Genomic DNA, 24,325 nt, shown 5'->3' with positions numbered 1-24,325 from the left:
AATGTTTCAGAAGAAGGAAAGCTTCAAATCACTGTGTTTGTTGGTAGACTCACCCCATGTGGCTGGGGCCTTGAGGTCTGCATCGTGCATTTGAACAGCGCTGGCCTGCACTGGTTTCTGAAGGTCCTTGTTGATTACAGTCCCCTTCGTGGGGTTACATGTTTCGAATGAGGGAGAGACATACAGTGTCTCTATAGAGGACTGGTTATAGGAAGTAGAATCTGACTGTGATATCCTTAAATCGGAACTGATAAACTCTTCTTTACTCGATGACCAAAATGCTGGTAAAGTTGTCAATGTTTCAAAACTTTCTGAGGCTGCCTGCCTTTTCTGCAGTGTTTGCAAGGGGTTTTTGGCTACAGTATCTGTAATGGTATTCTCTGATTTCTTGTCCAAACTCACATTTGTCTGCAGAGATGGGCTTTTTTCTGAGGGAGTAGGTACAGCATCTATAAAGTAACAAATAAGAACCATAATTAAAAAATAAAACTGAAAATATTCTATTTCAGATCCATTGCAATTTTAATAAATAGGGTTTTTAATGCCCCAACAGACTTCTTCCCTATTTAGTCCTTCTGTTTTCTTACTATGCTTCTATATTCTATTTAAAGCACATCCAAGCTATAATTGATGCCTTAGTCATTTGGTGGCTGCCTTCTCCCTCTCCTCACTAAAACACAAGGCAAGGAGAGCTTCAAATAACTTGTCTTTAAATATTTCTTCCTTCACCCACTTATCTGTCTCTGAAACCACCATATTTTTGGTACCTTCAAACTTTCATTTTTTTACAAGATAAACTAGTGAAAATTTGCCACATCTTACTGGTCTATCCTTATAGAACCCTCGACTACAAAAAAGCATTTTCCTGGGGCTGGGGCTGGGGCTGGGGCTCAGTGGTAGAGCGTTTGCCTAGCACATGCAGGACCCTGGGTTAGATCCTCAGCACCACATAAAAATAAATAAACAAAATAAAGGTATTTGTCCATCTACAACTAAACAAAAAAAAAAAAAATTAAAAAAAAAAGCGACTTTTCCCCTGGAATAAGGAACATCTTCTTCCCCTTGTACAGGAGGCCCATTAAAGAAACTCAGCACTTTAGGTAGGAGCATAATTTTAATAAATCCTTTGTCCATGTGGAATAAAAGATCTTTCAGAAGTGTTGTGACAATTACTAAAATGTAAGTTCTGCAAGATCAGAAATATATGCCACAAAGCACCTAGAACAGAGCCTGAAATATGACAGACACATGCTATTGATTACAAATAGAAGAGACTGAAGGGGTTATAAGAAACTAAAACTTAAAGTAGACCTGATGGAAGAATGCCTACAGAATCTTTGAGTTACAGACTTAACCTGAATATCTAGATGCAAACTGTTATCTTGCTCTCAAACAATTTCATCTGTACCTAGGTAAGAAAGAAAATTATTTTGAAGAGACTGAGTTCATGAAATTAGAAGCATAACTAGGTGAGAGAGGGCAAAAGGAAGAGTTTATCATTTGAAGATCCCAGAAGGGAAGAGGATGCAGAAACGGTGTAGTCACTCCTGAGTGATCGTGTCTCACGCTGTATGCTGCCACACACTTCATAATGCACATGACAGGCTCTCATCTTCACTTTCAGGTTCTGGGATATTAACATTTTCTTTGATACTAAAATCCTTTCCTCCCATTTTTACCATTTTGGAGGCTAGGAAAATGCTGCTGGTATATCCAAGATTTAGCAATTCAAGGAACTTACTGCTACCTCCACTAGGAATTCCTTTCTTTTTTTCCAATCTTCCCATCCTTTAAAACTTTCTCTGCAAAGCTTGTCCTGCTCCTTTTCTTCCTTGCCCCATCTTGTTGTTGATCTTATCATATTGTGTTCAGACTCTGTAATGAGAATACTTCACTCATTAAAAGTCTTGCCCCACCTGACGACAGGCTCCTTGACAAGATCTTAACAGAGGCTGTCTTTGTATTCCAGCACCTCACAGTGGCAGTCCTAGAGGAAGTACTTAATGGTGTTGAGTGAAAGGAAAAACTGAAGCACAAGAATTAAAGCAAAAGCAATGCCTTTGTTTTTTTTCTTTTTTGTAATCCAGAGGCACTTTGCAACTTGCCACGTCCCCAGACTTTTCATTTTTTATTTGGAGACAAGGTCTCACTAAGTTGCTTAGAGCCCCACTTAGTTGCTGAAGCTGGTCTTGGACTTGTGATCTTCCTGCCTCAGCCTCCTGAGTTGCTGGGATTACAGGTGTGCACCACTGCACCTGGCATTCCTTTGTTTTTCTAAATTGAATATGACTTAATGTCTTAATAATAATTAAAGGAAACAGAAAATTGGTAGATAAAATAACCTCTTCTAAAATATTCCTAATTTGCATATGGCCCAGTTCTATTGAGTTGGTAAAAGGTTCTGTTAAAAATACTAATAAGTCTCTAGTAGGAAATTAGATTTATGGGATTTCAAAGTGCATGCCACTATATTTATATAAAAGCATTCTTTAAAGGTGAATTTCCATTAAACACTTTCCATTGAATTTCATTTTACATATGAGAAAAGCCTAGTTCTATATGTAATAAAGTCATCTTAAAATTTAGCAATATGTAAACTAGGACAATTCAGAATGACAGTGACTTTCTGATGAAAATATTCATAAGAATGCTGAGTCTAAATCTCAAAACTGGGGTATATAAAGTGTCAACGGTAATAGCTGGTTATTTTAATGTTAAGTACAAAACTTTTTAACTGAACAAAACCTTAAAATTCAATGAAACCAATTGACTGGAGTCATTGTGTTTCTCTCAAGCCCCCTTACCCAACAGTCCAGGAGAAACAGACTGCAATCTCCCAGTTGCTTAGAGTTCTGTTAAAAATGATAATTTTTAAAAGAAATCAAATACTATGATCAAAAAGAAGTCTAATTGGTAATGATTTTAAAATGAATATCTCAAGGAGAACAATGTTTTCTTAAATAGAAAGCTGAAGAGTCCTGAAGATTCCAGAAAATAGATTGTACAGGGCTTCTCTGCCACCAGCCTTCTTGTTCCCTCCCTGCTCATTCTATGCAACATGCCAAATTAGTCCTCCTCAATTCAATCACTATTTTAGTTATTTATAGTTTATATTCAAAAGTCCTGCAAAAATTCCCACTTGTGTCAATGACAAAATCCACGTTCCTTGGGTTTTAAAGGCTAGCCATTGCTTATTTGCTATTGCTACTCAACAGGGGACAGTCTTCAGCCCACTCTCTTCCTTACTTACATACCCCATGTGCTTCTGGTCCCTTCGCTTCATCCTACCTGGAAACACAGGTCTCTGATCTCCATCACCACGAACTTCTGCACAGCTTACACTGGAACATGCTCCTCTCCCCCACATTATTTAAAGCCTATCAATCACACAAGGACCATTTCAAACAAGTACTACCTACCAACAGTCTACCACTCCATCCTAATCCTCCCCTTTTCTGAAATTATCAAGTACTTATTTCTATAAACTCATTTTTTTGACTTAATTATATATATGCCATGTAGAGTCCATCACACATCACAGTTCTTGCACTTTGACTTTATAGCTTGCATCATGCTTTTGCATAGAGGAGGAATGTAACTATTCAGTTTAACTTAATTAGTGAATATGTAATTTATGTACTGTTGGCTTTATATGTTGATTCTGTGCACATCAATGTATACTGCATATGAACCTGAAAATACAAATTATCAGTCAAGAAACACTTATTGGTACCTACCATTCACACTAGGATGTATTAAGACTCTGGAGAGATATGCAAATAGAAGTTATAATTCCTATTGTCAATGAATTTAAGACCAAGTGTGGCTTACATAGATAGATGCATAGACAAATACATATATACCCATGTTTTCATGTCTTACATATGTACTCACACAAATATATGTGTAATAAGCACATGTAAATAACTAATAATATGAATTACAAGTTCAGTTTTACAATGTCTAGAAGATTTCAGTTTCCCAATAAATGAATAAACAAAGAGAATATACTTGTACAACATAGCAATTTGAATATGTCTTAGTTTAGTCCCCCAAACCTGACAGAATTTAAAAAAGAATTAGACAAATCTCACTCATATTTGGAGATATTAACACCTTTCTCTCAGTGACTGATAAAACAGGTAGACAAAACATCAGAAGGGCTCTGGGAGAATTAACATTATCAACCACCTTGACCTAATGGACATTTACAAAGTACCACACCAACCATGGCATGAAATACTTTTTTTTTTTTTTAAAGTTTGCAAGTCCACATGATTTGTCCAATAAGATAGGCCGTGTACTAGGCCATAAGTCTCTATAAGCTTTAAAAGCCTGAAGTCATAATTAAATTCTCTGGTCACATGAAGCTGAATTAGAAATAACTAACAATATGCCTAGAAGAAACTCTAAATATTTAGAAACTTAGAAAACATACTTCATATATCCATAGATTAAAGAAGAAATTTATACACTTTAAATACATGTAACTTCCTGAATGACAATTATACCCCAATAAAGTGCTACACCCTTGGGCTGGGGTTATGGCTCAGTGGTAGAGTGCTCGCCTCGCACATGCAAGGCCCTGGGTTCGATCCTCAGTACCATATAAACAAACAAATAAATAAATAAATAAAGGTATTGTGCCCAACTACCACTACAAAAAAATAAATATAAAAAAAATTTTTTTAAATGACAATTATACCCTAATAAAGCGTTAAACCCATGATTTTGGCTGATACAGTGCCTTAGGAAAATTGCTATCTATCTATACAAAATGTTCTGGGGCTGGGGAGAACAGAAATAAGGAAACCAACTAGGAGACCAGTGAAATATTTCATTTTTAGGTTAATTAAATACCAAAACAAATACTGAACTACAAATTTAGGCACTGTGTTAGGCTTAGAGGTACAAAGATGTGTACGAGGTTCAGGGAAGCCTTCTGAAAGCAGTGATATCTGAGGTGAGTGAGAAGGATGAGGAAAAGTCAGGTGGGAGAAGAAAGATGGAGGGTGCCTGAGTAAAGGGAACAGCTTCGGCTAGGAAATGAAGCCTCTGAACACTGCCCTGTGTGGTAGTGGCAGGGTGGGCACAAACCTTTTAGTGTTACAGTACAGTATGTGTGGCAGGGAGTGCAGGAGCTACAGCTGCAGGGCTGTGGGCCTCCTGACTGGGGCAGGCATGGGAAGGGAGAGTGGAGTTGTCATCTTAAGACTCTCTTTAAAACTCATTGCTCTTAGATGCCTTGACTGAACCGGGTCTCCTTTCTAAGCAATCTTCTCTCCTGCCCCTCTTTCCTTTGAAATGTGGACAGTCCATCCTTGACTCTTTTCTCTTCTGCCTCTACAACCTCCCACGATGACACTATTACCATACTTGATCTGTAACTAGGACTATTACCTGTATGTGAGTAATCCACACATTGAATCCCCGGCCCTGACTTCGAGTTCTAGCCACAAGTAACTTCCTGTTGTTCTACACAGGGAGGTCTTACCATCCTTTAGCCTCCTAATCCTTGAGTGTTTGCTTTACCCCTATTAATATGACCATGAACTTCCTAGTCAGTTTTGCTGTTTTGGAGCTACAATTGTTATCATGGACTCTAAGTCTCCCCAGTTGCCCCCTCAGTGCATTCCACACAGTCAAAACAGAGTGACCTTTCTAAACTGAAAATCAGATCAGGTCATTTCTTTTTATTCTCTTTTTTTAAAATTTTTTTTAGTTGTAGATGAACACAATATCTTCATTTTTATTTATTTGTTTTTATGTGATGCTGAGGATAGAACCCAGGGCCTCTCGCATGCGAGGCAGGCGCTCTATCATTGAGTTAAACCCCAGACTCAGATCACGTCATTTCTTTCTAATAACTCCTTCAAGCTACTTACTATGGTTCATAAGACTCTGCACAAATTATAGTCTCTGTTTACCTTTCCTGCCTCTTCTGTGCCACATGCTCCTGACCCTGTGCTCCAGCTATACTTCTCCAGTTCTTCCATCTCCACGCCCCTCTTAGCACTGCGTCCTCACCCAGGCTGTTCTTTCTGCCTGAGATTCTCCTCCATCTCCTTATGCTAAACTAACTGGTCTTCTCGCTCACGCTGTTTTCTTAACCTAGAATATCTTCTCCATCAAAAATGATTTCATTGTTTAAGGCCCTATTCAAATACTACCTCTTTTGTGAATCTATTTTTATCCTCCAGGTTAAAATAAACCTTTGTTTTCTTCACTATTGCATAATAAATACAATGTAAATATTCGTATTTTTCACTAATTTCATCATTTTAAATATAATTTGTTCATTGGACAAACATACTAAGTACAAGGATGTGTCGGGCACTATTCTAAGCTCTGGCAACAGAGTGGTAAGCCAATTTGTTGTTTGTAACTTGTCATAATTTCTTGTTTAAAGAGCTGTCACCTCCACTATACTGCAAACCCCTCAGGGCACAAATTCTATTGGATTTGTTAAACCTGTAGGTGACTAGCAGATATCTGACAGGAATTTGATGGATGTTTGTTCAGTAAATTATTATCTGGATGATCTAGTCATTAAAGTGAACTCAATTGTAAAGAAAGGAGCGGTCAGAGAGGGCATCCTAATTCAGCCCAGTTGTGATACACATGAGAACCTAAGACATCCAGAGATACGGTGATTAGGGGGCAGAAAGAAGACTAGGATTCTGGATTCTTGAATTCTGATATTCTTTCTTACTAGGGGAGGAAAGGAGGAACAAAAAAGCCAGGTAGTCCAGCTGCTCCAAGTTCTTCTTTACTAAATTCTAACAGCTGGACATGTGCACCTGATCATAACTGTAAAGTGACTCAGTCTCACCTCCAGATCACCATGTTTGTCCTCAGCGCTGCTTCTAGAGAGGCAGGGCATGTGAATGTGGGTGACAGCTGGTCTGTGTACTGAGCCTGGTTATCTTTTCCAGGCAGAGGGCCTTAAGGTAGATGTCTTCTTTTTTTTAGATGTCAATTAACCTTTTTTTTCTTTTTAAATATTTTTTTTAGATGCATGGACCTTTATTTTTATTCATTTATTTATATGTGGTGCTGAGAATCAAACCCAGTGCCTCACACATGCTAGGCAAGTGCTGTACCACTGAGCCATAGCCTCAGCCCCGGTAGATGTCTTCTTGAACACATGAAGAATGGAGAGCATTCATGGAAAACTTTCTAAAGCCCACAGGTACCTTCAGGAGCTCTGCAGTGAACATCACCTTTCTGTGTTTGAACACAAACACATAATGTACACATTTATGTCAACACCAAAATGTATACATTTGTAAACACCAAAGCAATTGCTTCATGAGGGCTTCCCAACATTTTCTGGGAGAGAATTTCTCTGAATTCTGCTCACAAAGCAGAGAAGAGAATAGAGTGAATTAATTTGCTTGGCTTTATCTGCTTTCTCATTTTCTTTCAATTTATACCTGAATGTCAAGGCTTTGTTCTCAAGTACCTATCCAGCTGATTTCTAGATGGGAAACTCAGTACAGAATTATGAGACTGTACCAGTTTTTTATTATACTGTGCTTCTATACCTGCCAATACACTTGATTAATGCAAAATAGGACCTTGGAATATGGGTCTTATTAAAGTTGTTCTTGAAAGTTATCCTTTAGGAAGGGTTTCTTTCTTCTCTGTAGACGTCGGGCTACAGATCTAAACACAGACCATCAGGAAAATGCCCACCAGCAGAAAAACCCCAAACCCAGCAAAACACCTCTGCTTTGAGCCTCAGGTCAAAAGAGAAAAGTTATGCTGTTAGAGGTACCAGGATGTTCCTGGTAGTTTGAGGATGAAATCTGTGGAAACGGAACTTCAGGTTTGGTTCTGAGTTAAGAGATTTTGCCCACAGACAGGAACACCCCCACACTGGGCATCTTTTTCATTTTTCAGAAATTCCACTGCCTTGTTTCAGGTACTATAATCACTGTATATTATTTTTAATTCATTACTGTGACTCTAATAATGGGTGTTATCTTCCAACAGAGCTATTGCTGTGCTGTTCTCTTGTTGGTCTGACACATAGGATCCAATTACAGTTACAAAAGAGGGAGCTGGCAGGCTTGATGAAGGATGGATGCCAGAACACTTCTTTCTGTAGTTTAAAAATGTGTAACCAAAGGAGCTTTTATTCTAGTAATTAAGTTGATCAAAACAAATAACATCTGAAGATAATAAAGTCATTTTGCCAAGAGGCCATAGTTATAAATTATTTATTTATTTATTTTTATGTGGTGCTGAGGATCTAAACCAAGTAGAGTGTAGTGCTGTATGTCATACAACAAAACATAAGCAGAGAGCTGTAAGAACAAATGTCCCTCACACATGCTAGGCAAGCACTCTACCACTGAGCCACACCCCAGCACAATAAATTATTAATATAGAATATGATTTAAATTGCTCATTAATATATTGGTTTAAGTTAAAATGGATATTGAATGTGAAATAACTGTGTGATGTGAAGAAGATATTAATATATTTTTTCTTGTGGTATATGTACAAGACCTAAATAATCAAAATAAGTTAGAATAGCTTTAATCTCTCTGTGATCCACTGCAATGCATATCGCCTTTCTATGTTTACACAAACATTGAGTGTGAGTACCCACATAGTTGTAGATCCTGAGAATTTCGTTTCATCATACATTATCACATTTAGCTGTACTGTGTATTATACCTTTGGGTTAAAATAAGAAAACATGGGCTGGAGATGTAGCTCAGTTGGTAGAGCACTTGCCTCACACGCACAAGCCCTGGGCTCAATCTCTAGGAAAGAAAAAGAGAGAGAGAGAGAGAGAGAGAGAGAGAGAGAGAGAGAGAGAGAGAAAAGAAAAGAAAAGAAAACATACTTTTAAAAAGTAACTATGAAGTATGGCAAGTATATTTACTACTTTAAATGTAAACTTCAGATAATGCTTTCATTTCTCATAGGAAAATAGAGACAGACTTAAGTAGAGGTGCTTTCTTAAAAAAAAAATCTCTTCAAGTGGGACAGCTAAAGACTTTCATGCCGTGAAAATGAATCATAATGAATGGATTATAAAACAGGTACAGGGTATTCAATATTAAATTTTATATCATAGTTAAGTTTTCCCCAATAATAAAAATCATTGTTTCTCTCAACAGACTACAGTTATAAAAGTTGAAGCTAAAATGTCTTTGTGAAGCTGGTCATAACTGCCCATTTCAAGGTTTCACATGTCTGAGGCTTGAGTTAAATGAAACCTCGTCTCTGGCACATGGAAGGTCCTGTTTGATGAGCACACTCCAGGCCTGAAGGCACCTGTGCTGATGCCCTTTAGACCCACCCATATAATGACGATAAAACTGACTCTAGAGAGTAAAAATTTAAGCTAAATTGGGTCAGAAATTTAATTCTGACATGAATTAAATATATAAAACACTTGAAATGGTGCCTGACCCACAGTCAACACTGTCTAATTACCAAGAATTTTTATTAGGAAACACTCTGAAGAAGAACTACAAGTGTTCCTGATGGTACCCTTTCCCCCTCAGGTATCTGTATTTAGAGACCTCAAGCACCATACATGCTCCTGGGCCTGCCTGTTCTCAGCAGGTGATATTTGAGACCAAGGGAACTGGTGTGCTATGGAAAGCTGATGATAAAGTGAGAACCACAGTTCTCAAGCATTTGCCTCATTAGGTGGACAGACCAGTAATAAACTTCACTTCAACAGAATGAAACTCATGTCTAAGTCTCTGACATTGCAACAAATTTTAAATATCATTTACGTCATTACGTCAGATGAAGTGCTGCTTCTCGTGAAGCACAACTACTCTATTCTTCAAAAGAAGCCAAGAAGAAATCTAGTAAAATTTTAAATACAATGCCCGAGAATATGTCCTTTTGGAAACAACTTCTGAATACCAAAGCGACCTATCCCATTTCTCTTCCCCAGACAGGGACATTTGTTCTTACAGCTCTCTGCTTGTGTTTTTGTTGTATAACATACAGCACTACACTCTATCTGTATTTTGCTTAGTCTTGTTACTCCAGCACTTTCCACGTACTTCATTCATGTGCCATGTACTTTGAGGATAGACTGTGTGCTGTGCCTGAGGGTACACAAGGCAGCAGATTGAGACCAGCAGAGACCTTTAGACACAGAAGATAAAACCACCACAGATATATTTACTGTGGGTAAAAAAAAAAAATATTTCTGAAAGATGAACAAGGAATAAAAGATTGTAAAACCGAAACCAAGCAGATTTGATAAAAATGCAAGTGGAACTTCTAAAAATGAAAATAAAACAACTGAAACCTTAAAATAAATTGGTAGCAGAAAAATGGGACTGGAAGATATTTAAAGATTCAGCACAGAGATCAAAAAGAGAGCAAATATGAAAGTGAGGTTAAGAGAGATGGCGAATGGAGTGAAAAGGCCTAACATCACACTGAATCAGATTCCCTCTGCCCTCTGTCTCTCATTACCTGCACGTCTGCGCACCTGCCACTCTGTACCTGGAAGATTCCCCCATCTCACATGCTGTCTGGCCCCTGTTGTGTGCACACTGGCTGCTTCCTCTCCCTGTTCTGCTCCTTTATTCTTTCTCTTCCCTCACCTGGAGGTTGACTTTGATCTGCTGATGGGACTCGGTTCTCTAGGGCATTGGAACAGAGGAGTCCGTCTTCCTCACCTGGCCACTGCTGTGTTCACATATCTTTTGGTTGTTGCTTCTTCTTTGGCTAATATGGCCTTCCTAGCCCTCTGTATGGCAGGTACCCAACTGTTGGCTCTCCACTGTGACAGCTCTGTGGTGCTCCCTGGGGATCCCCTAACTACACAGTTTCCTGACGTGGGACAAGCAGATCTGGTTCAACTTAGTCCAACTCTCCTCACCTCCCAACTTTTATTAATCTTTTTATCTAGCGCCTTGGACGGAGTGGCTGGTCTCTGCAGGAGAAAATTCACCACTGTAACTTCAAGGTCTGCGGGTGGCCTGGGACCTCATGAGAGCCCATAAAACTGTTTGCTTATCTGTAGTTCTCCCATTTTCTCAAAGACAATTCCAAATATTGATCATCTCTCTTTTACTTCAGTAGATGATCTCCATTCATGGAGGAAAGAAAGGCTCTTTAAATGATTGGCTTCAGCTCTCCCGCTGCTGACCACTCAAACCACATCCATCGCTATTTCCCATGTCATCCTTCAATTGAGGTTCAGGAACCCTCCTTTCTTTTTCATTCATTTTTTAAAAAAATTTTTTCCTCCACATTTTTTATTGGTACATTATATTTGTACATATTGGTGGGAATTGCTATTACATATTTGTACCTACACACAATATAACAATATAATTTGATCAATATCACTCCCCAGCATCTCCCCCTCCCTCTCTACCTGCCACTCCTTGGGGCCATTTCCTTTACTGGTCTCCCTTTGATTTAGGAGATCTACCCTCACCTTTATTTTCCTTTTTCCTCTCTAGCATATGCATTTGAGAAAAAAAACATATAACGTTAACCTTCTGAGTTTGACTTATTTTGCTTAACATGATGGTCTTTAGTTCCATCCATTTTCCTGCCAATGCCATAATTTTATATTTATTTATGGCTAAATAAAACTCCATTGTGTATATATACTATATTTTCTTAATCCATTCATCTGATTTTTTTAATATTCTTTTTTTAATACTTATTTTTTAGGTGTAGATGGACACAACACAATGTGTTTATTTTTATGTGGTGCTGAGGATCAAACCCGGGTTCCGCCTGTGCTAGGCGACTGCTCTACCGATGAGCCACAATCCCAGCCCCATTCATCTGTTGATAGACACCTTTGCTTATTCAATAGTTTGGCTGTTGTGAATTGTGCTTCAATGAACACAGGTATGCATGTATCACTGTGATAAGATGACTTTATTTTTTTCAGGGTAAATATGGAAAAATGATATAGCTGGGTCATATAGTAGTTCCATGCCTAGTCTTTGAGGAGCCTCTATACTGATTTCCACAGCAGTTGTACTAATTTACAGTCCCACCAATAGCATTTATTGCTGGAGCCCTTCTCCAGCATTTCTTGTTCTTGATGACTGCCATTCTGACTGGTATGAGATGAGATCTCAGTGTAGTATGAGTTGCATTTCCCTAGTTGCTAATGATGTTGAACATTTTTTTCCATGTATTTGTTGGCTATTTGTATTTCTTCTTTTGAGAAGTATCTGTTAAATTCATTTGCCTGTTTATTAATTGAGTTATTTGATTTTTTGAGCTCTATAGTCTAGATATTAATTCCTCTGTCAAAAGAGCAGCTAGCAAAGGTTCTCTCCCATTCTGTGGAAAACTTCTTTTAAGGCTGCCCAGGCCTGTCTTGTCATGTGCTTCTGAAGCATCCACTGCAGGGGCCTGTCCTTCTCTTTCCTGTCCTTAGACTCCTTTTCATTATTTCTCTCCCCATCTCCCACAGACTACCCAGTCTCTTCCATTTTATATCTCCCTGTCTTTATTAGGTGTGATTGACAAATAAGAATTGTACAGATTTACAGTGTAGATGTGATGTTTTCATATATGTCTACATCTTAAAGTAATTAAATAAAGCTAATTTACATATCTATCACCTCACATACAAATAATTTTTCAGTAAGCATTTAAGATTCACTTAGAGATTTTTAGGTGTTACAATTACTGTTATTTCCTGTAATCTCCATGTGGTACAATGGACCTCCAGAACTTACACTTACTCGTCCTGTTTAACTGAAACATTTTTACACTTTGATTAACATCTCCTTCCTCTACCACCCCTCACAAGAACCACCATTCTGTCTGTGTCTGAGTTCCACGGTGCTGGGTAGTCAACCCAGGGCCTCACGCATGCCGCACAAATGCTCTACCACTAAGCCACGGTCCCAGTCCAAGTTCAACTTTTAAGATTCCACATGTAAGTGGAATCATGCACTATTTGTCTTTTTGAGCATGGTTTATTTCACTTAACATATTGTCCTTCTAGTTGTTGCAAGTGACAAGATTTCCTTCATTTTAAAGCTGAGTAATATTCCACTGTATATCTACCTACCATATTTTCTCTACTCATTCATCTATCAATGGACACCTGAGTTGATTCCACATTTTGGCTACTTGGACTAATTCTGCATAAGAGTGCAGACATCTCTTCAAGGTGCTGGTCTCATTTCCTTGAATAGATACCATTGCTGGGTCATATGGGAGTTTTGTTTTGTTTTGAGGCTAGACTCTTCCACTCTAAATATTTCCTCTTTGGGCTTCTCTGGTTGCTGTGTTTCATCTTTCCCTTGTTCCACCCATTAAACACACCAAAAAATCATTTTTCTTTATTGAATTAATTTCTTTCTTTTCTGTTCCACTCCTCAAAACATTATAATAAGGCTTCCCTTCCTACACCTCAACTAATGCTGTCCTTCTTCTGTGAGGCCATCTGGACTCCTTAATTGCTAGGTCCAATGGAAAATTTTCAGTCCTCTGTCTCAGGACATCTCTATGGCATTTAAGATTGACTAGTCCCTCTCTTCCCTCAGCATCCTTCATTTCATACAATCATTCAAAAAATATTAGGTTATATTAGGCAGGGTGTCACACACAATTCTAGGAACTAAAAATACAAAGTGAGCAAAAAGACAAAGCCTTTGCCTTCTGAAAGCTTACATTGTATAGTGGGGAAAAAAAGAAATGAATAATTAAACAAGAATTTATAAATAGTAAGTCAGACAGTGATAAGTTCTTTGGAGGAAAATAAAGCAATTAAGGGGCATAAGGAGAGCCAGGGAAGGGGCAGATTGGGGGCGAGGTGGCAGGGACAGTTTTACCATTTTACAGGGTGATCAGAGAGTTGTCACTGTTGAGGTGACATCTGAGCAGTAAACAAAGGAGATGAGAGAGGAAATCTGGTGGACTAGTAGAGGGCAGAGTGTTCCAGTTAGAAGGAAGAATCATGGTAGAGGCCCAGAGGCAGGAGAGCACCTGACATGTTCCAGGAGCACCAAGGAGCCTAAGACAGCTGAGGCAGAAGATTTCCTTCATTTTAAAGCTGAGTAATATTCCACTGTATATCTACAGGAGGACGGGAGCTAAGACACTACAGGGAGCAAGGAGGGCAAGGTCTACAAGTTAAGAGGCTGTCATAATAGCCAACAGAAGCAACCGTGGACAGACCCAGGGAGAGGGTGACGCAGGGGATCCCATTGTATTTCACATTTTGAAGGTATAGCTGACATGAGAGAAAGAAATGAGTCAGGGACCCTGAGGTCTGGGACTGACGCCTCTCTATTCTAGGTAGCCATATGTGGCACTTTCTTCTTAGACCTCTACTGTCTATCTTCTAAGCAGCCCTGCTGGAAAAGGCCAAAAATGATCACGATGGCTTTCTCTCCTGCCTAGCCCACATCTACATAGCCCTTGCTATGGCCAACTCTGGGGGCTTAGGCCAGTCCCAATTCACCAGGCCTCTGTAGCTTCACCACCATAGTGACTGGCCAGCTTTTCCCTCTTTCAGGCCAGTCAGATCCTGACCACAATCCCTGGCTCTCCACTTACTTCCTCACTAGACTTATTCTTCTACCATACTGCCCTGATGTAATATTTGCAAATTGTGTGTGTGTGGTGAAGGTGGGCTTAAGAGTCCGGGGTATGTTTTCATTCATTTCCTTTAAAGATATCCACAAGTGATATGTGCTATCTATTTTATTATTAGCAACTAAAGCAAAAGAGTGGCAAGAAAGATTTCAATTTTAACATCCTAATACACTTGTATAGCCTATCAGAGCCTAAAGTTAGTAAATTAACCACTGAGACTTAAAAATTCTGTAACTGTAACTGACCTTTCTATCCTCAATTATATGCTATTTTTACCTAACACTATAAATTAGATGTCATAATTATTTTTTAACTCAATTTTTGTTTTTAGTTACCTTAAGTCTTAAAATATTATGTAATTACAAATTTATTCTGATGGTATATCTCCTCTCCCGTAACTCTCCTCATGCATTGGCAAGAGGACCATTGGCAATCACACTCACATGGCTGTCCCATGACCCTGTGGTTATGGGACAAATACAAATTACAAATTTCTGCTTTTGTAATTCTAAGTTAAGTCATTTTTGTTCTAGGGATGTGCTTCTTGGGATTCTCCAAATCCTCCAGCAATGTCTCCTCTCTCTAAAAGATGCCTTTGTTCTTGTGGAAGTTTACTCCAGAGAATCCAGGGATCTGGCCTATCTTCTGCCCAAATGGACTTGGAGATTTGGCCCCATCTTGGGCTTGACACCTTCCTTTTCCACGGTGTGACACCAGGCACACTTCTGAACAAAATCTGCTTGCCCTTTTCAATACTACCCATTTTAATTCACTCTTTCTTATCACACACATTATGAAAGTCCCTGTTTAGAAGCCAGACACGCTGCCCTCTTAGATGTTGCAATTATTTTGTACCACACTACATTCGTTTGGATTTACTTAATGTTTACCCACTTTGTGGCTCACCACTTCTTGCACTGCAGATCTTTTTTTTTTTTTTTAATGATTTTTTAGAATCATTTCTCTGTCCCTGAAATACATATTTATAGTTCCTCTAGTGGGGTCTGTGGTGGTAACTCAGGTTTTGTTAATTTGAAAAGTCTTGTTTTCAAATGCCTTCATTTCACCTTGTTCTTGAGAGCACACACCCCAGAGTGAGGGTATTTCCTTTGAGCACAAAAGTCATCGCTCCCCGACTCTGGGCTTCCAGTGCTGCTGCAGAGTCTGCTATTGGTCTGGTTGACATTCTTTCATAGTCACTCTTCCTTTCTCTCTTTGTCTTTGGTCTTCTACAGGCTCACCATGACATGCTGGGTTTCCATTTTTTTCAACTTACCACCCTAGTTGATATATATTGTGCTTCTTTTATCTTTGAATCAATTCTGAAAAATTATCTCCTATCAACTTATCGTATGTTTCCTCTCCTCTGGGACTCCTATTAGTTATATTAAACTTCATTTATCAATTAACTCTATTTGCTGCCTTCTGGGGAATTTCTTCTGATAAATATCCCAATTCACTAATTTCACTTCAGTTTTATTTAAACTTATTTAACTCAGCCACAGTCACAGAGTTTTTGCTTTCAATTTTATTTTTCCTTTATGAAAGTTTTCACTGGTTACTTTTCAGATCTGCCTAGTTGTGTATGTCTTTGTAGACTTTGATTTATGTAAACTTATTTCCTAGTCATTCTGGAGATCATGAATGTGACATCATGTTGGGCTGAAATTAATCTGGGAGAATCCTGGGGGGTCCGGCTGGGCATGCTTTCCTCCAAAGAGGATGAGTTTATCCCAGGGGGTGATCTGCTGATCTGGACCCAGTTAAGCCCCTTTGAGAGCTCCAATTTAAAGCAGAATTTTGAAGCTCTGCTTTTGCCTTTGCTACTGGCTCATTTTCTGTGATGCTGATGCTTTTAAGGAATCCTGCCTTTTCATTTGTTTATATTTGTGGCTTCCTGCTCCAATCAGTTTCAAGCTCTTAGGTTTATTCTTGTTGTTTTGCCCTTAGAAATTTCCTTAAGTCTTCCCAACAATGCATTACAAACTAGCTTCTACCCACAATCTAGGTTTGTTTATAAATATGTATGTTCTACTAGCAGGAGGACCTAGAGAATGTGTACTCCAACACACTGCTGGAGATGAAAGAATTCAGGAGAGGCTGTTTGGAAGAGGAAATAACTAGATAGATAGGAGTGAGGCTCAGGTAAGAAGATCACTAACAAGGATCCTAGAATAGCCCAGGCAGGGGATAACAAGGGTCCAAAATAGGGAGTAGAATGGCAGGTCAGATATTGTTATCAAATTGCCACAATTTATCGATTAAGAATTTCTGAATAAGCTTTTCCAATAATAACTTAAAGGAGTACTTAATACTTGATTTTGGCAATTATCATTATCAAGTATTAAGTACTCCTCTCTGGGTTTTTCTTTTTTAAAAAATTATTTATTTATTTATTTTTAAATTGATTTTATTTTTTAAATACATGACAGAGGAATGCATTACAATTCTTATTACACATATAGAGCACAATTTTTCATACCTCTGTTTATATATAAAGTATGTTCACACCAATTCATGTCTTCATACATGTACTTTGGATAATGATGTCCATCACATTCCACCATCATTGCTAACCCCCTGCCCCCTCTCTTCCCCTCCCACCCCTCTGCCTATCTAGAGTTCGTCTATTCCTTCAAGTTCAAGGAATCAAACACCTACAAGGAAGCAAAGCACCTTACATTTACTCAAAACTTTGACCTTGACAAGAGTCACAGTTCAACTGTGTAATTGCTGCAACCTATTTTTAATCAAGATCTGTAACTGCCATAGTTCTCTGTTTGTCATTTTGCCACACTGCATGCTGATCCAGCCATATATAAGAAACACCTGCTGCAGAATTCTCTAGGTGCTTCTCGAGCACCTTTGTAGTGCAATGGTACCGTCATTTTATATACACATACAAGCACACACACACGAAGGGATAAGCTATGACACCTTTAGAAAAGAAAAAAGGAACATTTGCACGAGCCTAATCAACCTATTGGGGAACTAGCTTGTTCACTGTCTACTTTGTCTGGTCTTCTGTTATAGTTTGGATCTTGCATGTCCCTCAAAGACCCCTGAGTTAAAAGCTTGGTCCCCAGGGGCATGGGGGAGCTGAAGCCCCGGGGGATTGTGGGACCCCAGCCCTTCTTCTTCCTTTCATATTCTCCCTGCCATAGGTGAGCAGCTGTGCTGCTCTGTGTTCCTGCCGTGATGCGCTGCCTTGCCACAGGCCCAGAAGCAACAGAGACAACCAGTCAGGGACTGAGACCTCTAAAACTGTGAGCCCAACAGAAATCTTTTATCAGTTGATTGCTTCAGGTATCATACAATGACAGAAATCTGACTAACACATCCTCTAAAGCATCCACGTTCTGTTGTAAGGAAAACAGTAATGCGAAAAGGAAAAAAAATCATGTATCACTACTTACATTTTGTTAAAACTGCTAACTTCAGGAAAATGAAGCAGTAGTTTGAACATGCTAAACCATAATCAGCAACAAGGGTGCCAAGTCAACTACTAGATTTCTCTCAGAATTTTAAGAGGCTGGGCATGTTTGGTGCTGTCCTACATTCGAGGTTTGTTGTGCTTTCTTTTTTAATAGTTATGGAATGCTCAAATTTCTGAAATGCACAGCAGACAAACACCCACCATCCAGGGAGCATAGTTAGAATGTTTAAAACCTGGGTTTCTCAAGGAAAGAGAGCCTGATTAAAGAAATGGGAAAGACAGCTGTCTAAATTCTGTTTTAGTTATTTTAGTGCCTTGATGGTCAATATTGCAAGAAGAATAAATACAGCTTTTTAAATTGTGTCTCACGGGCACCTTAAAGGAAACAAATCCACAACACAGCCTAGTGCTTGGCCCAAGCCTGTTCCCTCCTCCAGTCCTGTGCTCCTGAGGGCACCACCACACACCCCTGTCCAAGGCAGGCAGCAGCACTCATCTTTGTTCCCATCACCCTGACAATCTCTTATCAGGAGACCCTGAGGGCTGAGCCACACATGGATCTCTCTTCTGCTTGCTTTTCTCTACAGCGGCTGTCTCTGTCCTCAGCCATGGTCACCAGGAAGGTCAATACAATAACTGCTGCTTCTTCCATCTCTCTGCTTTAGCTCTGCCAACCCTCCTCGACTCACTCTCTCATTTATCTTTATGTAAATAGAAATGGATTCTCTTCTGCTTAGATGTTGCCACTGTACTCAGAACTCAGCCCCAGCTCCTCCTGCGACCCACGCCACATGGTGTACCCTCCTAAGCCTCTCTCCTCTCCTGCCTCCCCATCTGCTGCATACCCACCCCACTGGCCTCACTGTTCCCTCTGCTCACACCATCTCTGCAGAGGCTCCTCTGACCATCCCAACAAAAGCAGCCGCCTCATCACACCTGACCAAGCTCCCTGCTCCTTGCGTCATGGCATGTGTCACCATCTATAATTATTTATTTCTTATCTGATACCTTCACCAGAATAGAAGGTCCTTGAAGACATATAGTCTGCTATTCTTACTGCCATAAATCCACACCTAGCACTGTGCCTGGCAGACACAGAATTTTATTAAAATATTTGTTGAACTAAAATCTCATTTCTCATTTTTTTCTTGAATGTTATGACTATTTTGTAATTAGCATCTACTATTTGGTAGCTCTTTCAGTTTATTTTATAGTAAGTTGAACAATCTCAGTTTTGTCTCTAATTCAGATAGTTAGCTTACTAGGTTGGGGTCTACAGAGCACCTACCATACTACCCATCAATAAACACAACGCCAAGTCTTTATTAGTGTTAAAATTAACATTTATATGAATAGAATTCTGGTTCAACAAAGAACCAATGATTCTGAGCATTCCTTCTTTAAACCCCAGCCCATCTTTACTACCAGGTCATTCCTAAACGTCTGCTCCTCTCTCTTGAATGTCTTACCAGTTCCTGACTCCACCAATATTCAATTCAACAAGGACTAATTCCAAGTCTACCATGTGCCAGGCACTGTGCTAGGAACTGGGGGTGCCAGGGTGAAAGAAAGAGTGAACTGTTCATAGACATCTTCTCATTCCACACATTGATTAATCCCCAAGGTCCTTCCCTTAGCATCACACCTAATATGAAGCCACTGCCCAAGAAGATACATGATGGATCCAGGGATGCGAGACTTCAATTAAGAACAAAGACTAACTTCCAACTGGAAGATCTGGAAAGAACACTGCCTCCAATTCTAAACTTGCATTCCAGACCACGAGTTGTCTGAGGGAGTGATTAAGAGAAGCAAGAGTTGGATGCTGGTGAGGGAGGTCAGATGACCGTCATGAGGGAGAGCTTGAGAACTGGGGAGACACGAGAGGGACAGTCATCCATCTACTCAGTCTTTCTTGAGGTCTACTATTAGCTAGCCATTGTTCTAGGCCTTGAGCTTCAGCAGTGATCAGCCCAGAGAAAAATTCCTTCTCATGCTGCTTTTGTTCTGAAGGTGAAGAAGATTTCTATTTCAGACTCCATCTGAAAAAGTGAGCAATGCCAAAATTTCCCCACCCTTCTTCATCTGGAAGCAATAGAAAAGAAATGGCAAACTGGGTGCAGTGGCACACACCTGTAATCCCAGGGGCTTGGGAGGCTGAAGCAGGAGGATTGCAAGTTCAGAGCCAGCCTCAGCAACTTAGTGAGACCCAGTGTCAAAATTTTTAAAATAGAGAAAGTAATAAAAAGGGCTGGGGATGTATCTCAATGTACCTCTGGGTTTCAATCCCTGGAACCCCAAAAAAGACAATCAGGTGGGTATGAGAAGAAAGTATCCAAGCCAGTCAGAATCCCCTACTAGATGAGAGGTGGGTAAGATTCTAGTAGTACCTGGGAGTTGGAGAATTATCTTAGAGAGAATGTCAGAAGTGAAAGGGCCTCAGGATGGGGGCAAGGATACAGATTGCATGACCTAACAACTGAAGACCAGGAAAGTGCTGCTAAGATATCAATGGATGCAGATAAAAAGAGACAGGTAGACAATTCAAGGACAAGGCAATCAGGTTTCTCTCAGCAGAAATCAATGTGAAGAGATGCCCATTATCCAGGACAAGATGTTCCCCCAGCCCCAAAGCCAGAATGCCAAGCAGGTCCCTGAGACTTTGACTCCATTCTCAAGAGGATGAGGGGAAAAGGGAAATCCTGAGTTGATCGAGTTCAAGATGGAAATGATCAGAAAAACAGAATAACCAAGGGTGTATTTTCTGCCACAAGGGAATTTAAAATTATCGAAGATACCCATTAGCTGCCTGCCAGCAGCTCCTCCTCATTTGTAGCCCTCCAAAACCTACTAACTCAGTGCGGCATCTCTGGGCTCCTGTTACACCAGAGATAGGTTCTGGTTTCAGACCAGACTTGCCATGATATGAAAAGAAAAGCTAAATAAATGATACCTGGGCCCATGCTAAGGTCCATCTGCATCCCCTCACTCTGTCCATGAATATTATCTCTAATTCTACATATTGTGAGCACGTCTGCTCTATCTGGGGAAGGCACAGAGTGTCTCAAGAGACCAGGGAGAAGCAGCAGCAGGCCCTGCCTTGGGATGTCAGGGAAGGCTTCCTGGAAGAAGTGACAACTTAGCTGAACCTCTATGAGTAGGATTCTGCAAGTGGAATGGAGGGCAGAGGTGGGAGATGGCTCTCCAGCTGAGGAAGGGGTGGTTGCAAGTCATCAAAGAGCAATCACAGCTGGACCTCCATGAAGGAGGGAGAGGAAGGCAGGAAAGGTGAAGCTGGCAAACAGAGGCCAACCCAGGACAAGGCTTACAGGTTGTTCTTACTTGCTCCCTTCCAGTCTCTACAATCATCTACAGTCATCTTCCTGAAGCAAAGATCTGGTTTTATCCTGTCCTTGCCTAAAGCACTCAGAGGCTCCCCATTTTTTTTTTTTTTTGGTCCCAATGAAGACCCTTGTGATGGTTTAGATATGAGAGTGTCTCCTCAAAACTCATGTGTGAGAAAATGCAAGAATTTTCAAAGGTGAAATGAGTAAGTTATGAGAGCCTTCCTACACCGAAATGGATTAACGGGAAAGTAACTGTAGACAGGCAAGGTGTGGCTGAAAGAAACAGGTCACGGTGAGGGGTGCTCTGGGGTTTGTATTTTGTTCCTGGTGAGTGGAGTTCTCTCTCTGTTTCCTGGTTGCCATGTTGAGCAGCTTTCCTCGGCCACGCCTCTCATGGAGATCTTCTACTTCATCTTGGGTGCAGAAACATGGAGTTGGCCATCTATGGACTGATGAGACCTCTGAAACTGTGAGCCAAAACAAAAATTTCCTCCCTTATGTCATTCTTGTCAGGTCTTTTGGTCACAGCAACACAAAGCTAACTAAAACACCCCTCTGCATGGCATCTGGGCCCCTTTGTCCAGGAAATTCCAGGTTTACCTGTTATCCTGGCAAAAAAGTGTCCTAGTTTAGATAATAAATATATGGTTGCATTTATCAATAATACCTTCCTCACCTCTCTGGACTCCTCTGGTACCCCTCTTGCCCTCCACTGAGTCCTCAGGCCTCACTAAGCTTCCACTTCTTCAAGCCTGCTGGCTATCTCTGGGCCTGACCTCCTGTTTCCCTACCCCTGGCTTCTCGTACACTGCTCACCTGGCCTGAGACAGTTTCTTCTCTCCTCATTTGGCTTGGCTCATTCTGAGGGATAGCAAAATAGTGTTGTGAAGATTGTTATGAAGATCGTAAGAATTAAGACACTTAACAGTATAGCCAGCAGGCACAGTGTCAGTGTTGGCCTAATCTAACTCTCTTTTGCAGGAGGGAACCCAGTCCTCCTGTTCCAGCCTGGACATCACCTTCTCCAGAGAGCCTCCCTGATCTCTCAAGGCAGGACCAAGTGCCCTCCTGCAAGCTTTCATGTCCTTTCCTCATTCTGACACCCCACTGTCAGATTGGACCTGATAAGGTCTGTCTCTCACACTAGCCTGGAAGCTGCAGCAAAACAGAGCTCTTGTTTATCACTGATATCTGGAAGTTAGCACACTGCCTGGCACACAAGAGGCATTTGATAAATTCTGTGAGTGAATAATTTATCCACTCTTGGTACTAAATACAGAACTGTTTGCTTTATTCAAATAAAAAGTTAACTTGGGACCTCAACACCTGAGAGATCCTAGTCATTTTGATAAAGAACCTGGCAACTTAGTTTAGATTAAGCTTGATTCTCCTAATTTGAATTGTCAAAAGGCTTATATGACATTTTTATAATACACATAACTCATTAGTGAAACAGAAAAGAGTTTAGGTTGGATAGCTTCCTGGCCGAAAATTTATGAACAGTTGAAAAATCAGTGTCTCTCACTATTTCTTTTTTTTTTTTTAACCCTATTTCACTCATTTATTTTTTTATGTGGTACTGAGTATTGAACCCAGGGTCTTGCCCGTGCGAGACGAGTGCTCTACCACTGAGCCACAACCCCAGCCCTCAATATTTCTTTTAATCATTCCAAAGATGAAAAAAGTTGACCACTGCATGATAAATAAAAGTTGGCATTTTTAATGTAGTTAATACCTTTCTAGTCTTTTAATTGACTTCTGAGGGTGGCTGTGGCTTTTTCTATCTATTCATTCATTCCAATGAAAGCCTTTAATAGTTTCACTTATGATCATTTTTCATGCAAGAACCATGGTTTCCTGTATTTTTAAAGTAAAAAAGAAAAAAAAGCTTAAAAAGGTTTTAATTGGATTACTTAATACCAATCACATTACAGAATAACTATGTTGATAAACTCTCAAATTTCTATAGTCAGTTTGTAAGTCCAGGAATACTTTGCAATGCTCTGATAATTGATATAAAGATGCTTTCAGGGAAATGCAAAGGCATGTAACAACCATCCTCAACATAGAAGACATCAGTAAATGTACCCAATTGATAAGCAACATATAAAAATTATATGCAACTTCTTGAAAAGTACCTAGGTGTGGCCAAAGAGCAAAGCCAAAGTCAGTGCTGCATTAGTGGCAGATTCATTATGATATCTGAGAATGGTCACGTTCTGTTTTCAGACACACACATAAGTTATGCAGTAAGCCAGATGCTGAGAAGTGCTATAGGAAAAATAAGCAGGGAGCACCACTGGCAGTGGGAGATGGGAGTTGATTTTTAATAAAGCGCTCAAGAGAGCCTCTCTGAGGCTGTAATACCCCAGTGAGAATGCACCAGATGAAAAGTCCTGGGAAGAAGAGGCACTTCTTTGGCCCACTGGAAAGGAAGCTCAAAGTGCCACAAGAAGAGACTGATGGCTGCTGGCATGCACCTATTACATGCTATGTGCTCAGCTGCCTACTGGCCACGGAGGATACTCCCTTCACCAAGGTATTAAACAAGTGTGCTCTGGCAGGGCACCAGCATCACTGAAGAGCTCTGCAGCAGTTGTCATTTGCAGGCTGGAGATGACCACAGGGATGATGTAGCACATTTGGGTTCCCTGATCTCAGTGAAAACACTAGGATCTCAGAGCCATGACAGCCAGGTATAACCAAAATAAGTCACAGGGATGCAATGACATCAAGTTTTTAATTGCAGGAAAGTATGACAGAAAACAAATAACAGAACCTACACGAAATAGATGGGCAGCCTCCTAAGTGACAGTTGCCATACATAGATAGAAATCCAACTAGTGCCATTAAGGGGTTTCATATCCTCTTGCTCAATTCCTAAACTTGGTTCCCAGGGCCAGAAATTCCAGATCCCCTTTGAGGAAGAATCCTACAATGTAGTCATAGATGTACATGGTAAATC

At 40.0% G+C, this 24,325-nt stretch overlaps 1 protein-coding gene across 1 annotated transcript in view; it reads right to left on the bottom strand.

The window, feature by feature from the left end:
* The window catches only part of Enthd1 (ENTH domain containing 1), a 120,607-nt gene that overhangs the window by 13,812 nt on the left and 82,470 nt on the right, over positions 1–24,325 (bottom strand). The window contains exon 6 of the mRNA XM_015501775.2: positions 54–449. Within this exon, the coding sequence (XP_015357261.1) occupies positions 54–449 (396 nt within the window). The remainder of the gene's footprint in view (positions 1–53; positions 450–24,325) is intronic.

This window comes from Marmota marmota, unplaced genomic scaffold (genome assembly GCF_001458135.2).
Source record: "Marmota marmota marmota unplaced genomic scaffold, marMar, whole genome shotgun sequence".
Taxonomy (NCBI): Eukaryota; Metazoa; Chordata; class Mammalia; order Rodentia; family Sciuridae; genus Marmota; species Marmota marmota.
Note: the sequence above shows the minus strand (reverse complement) of the source record. Positions and strands in the feature narration are given on the sequence as shown.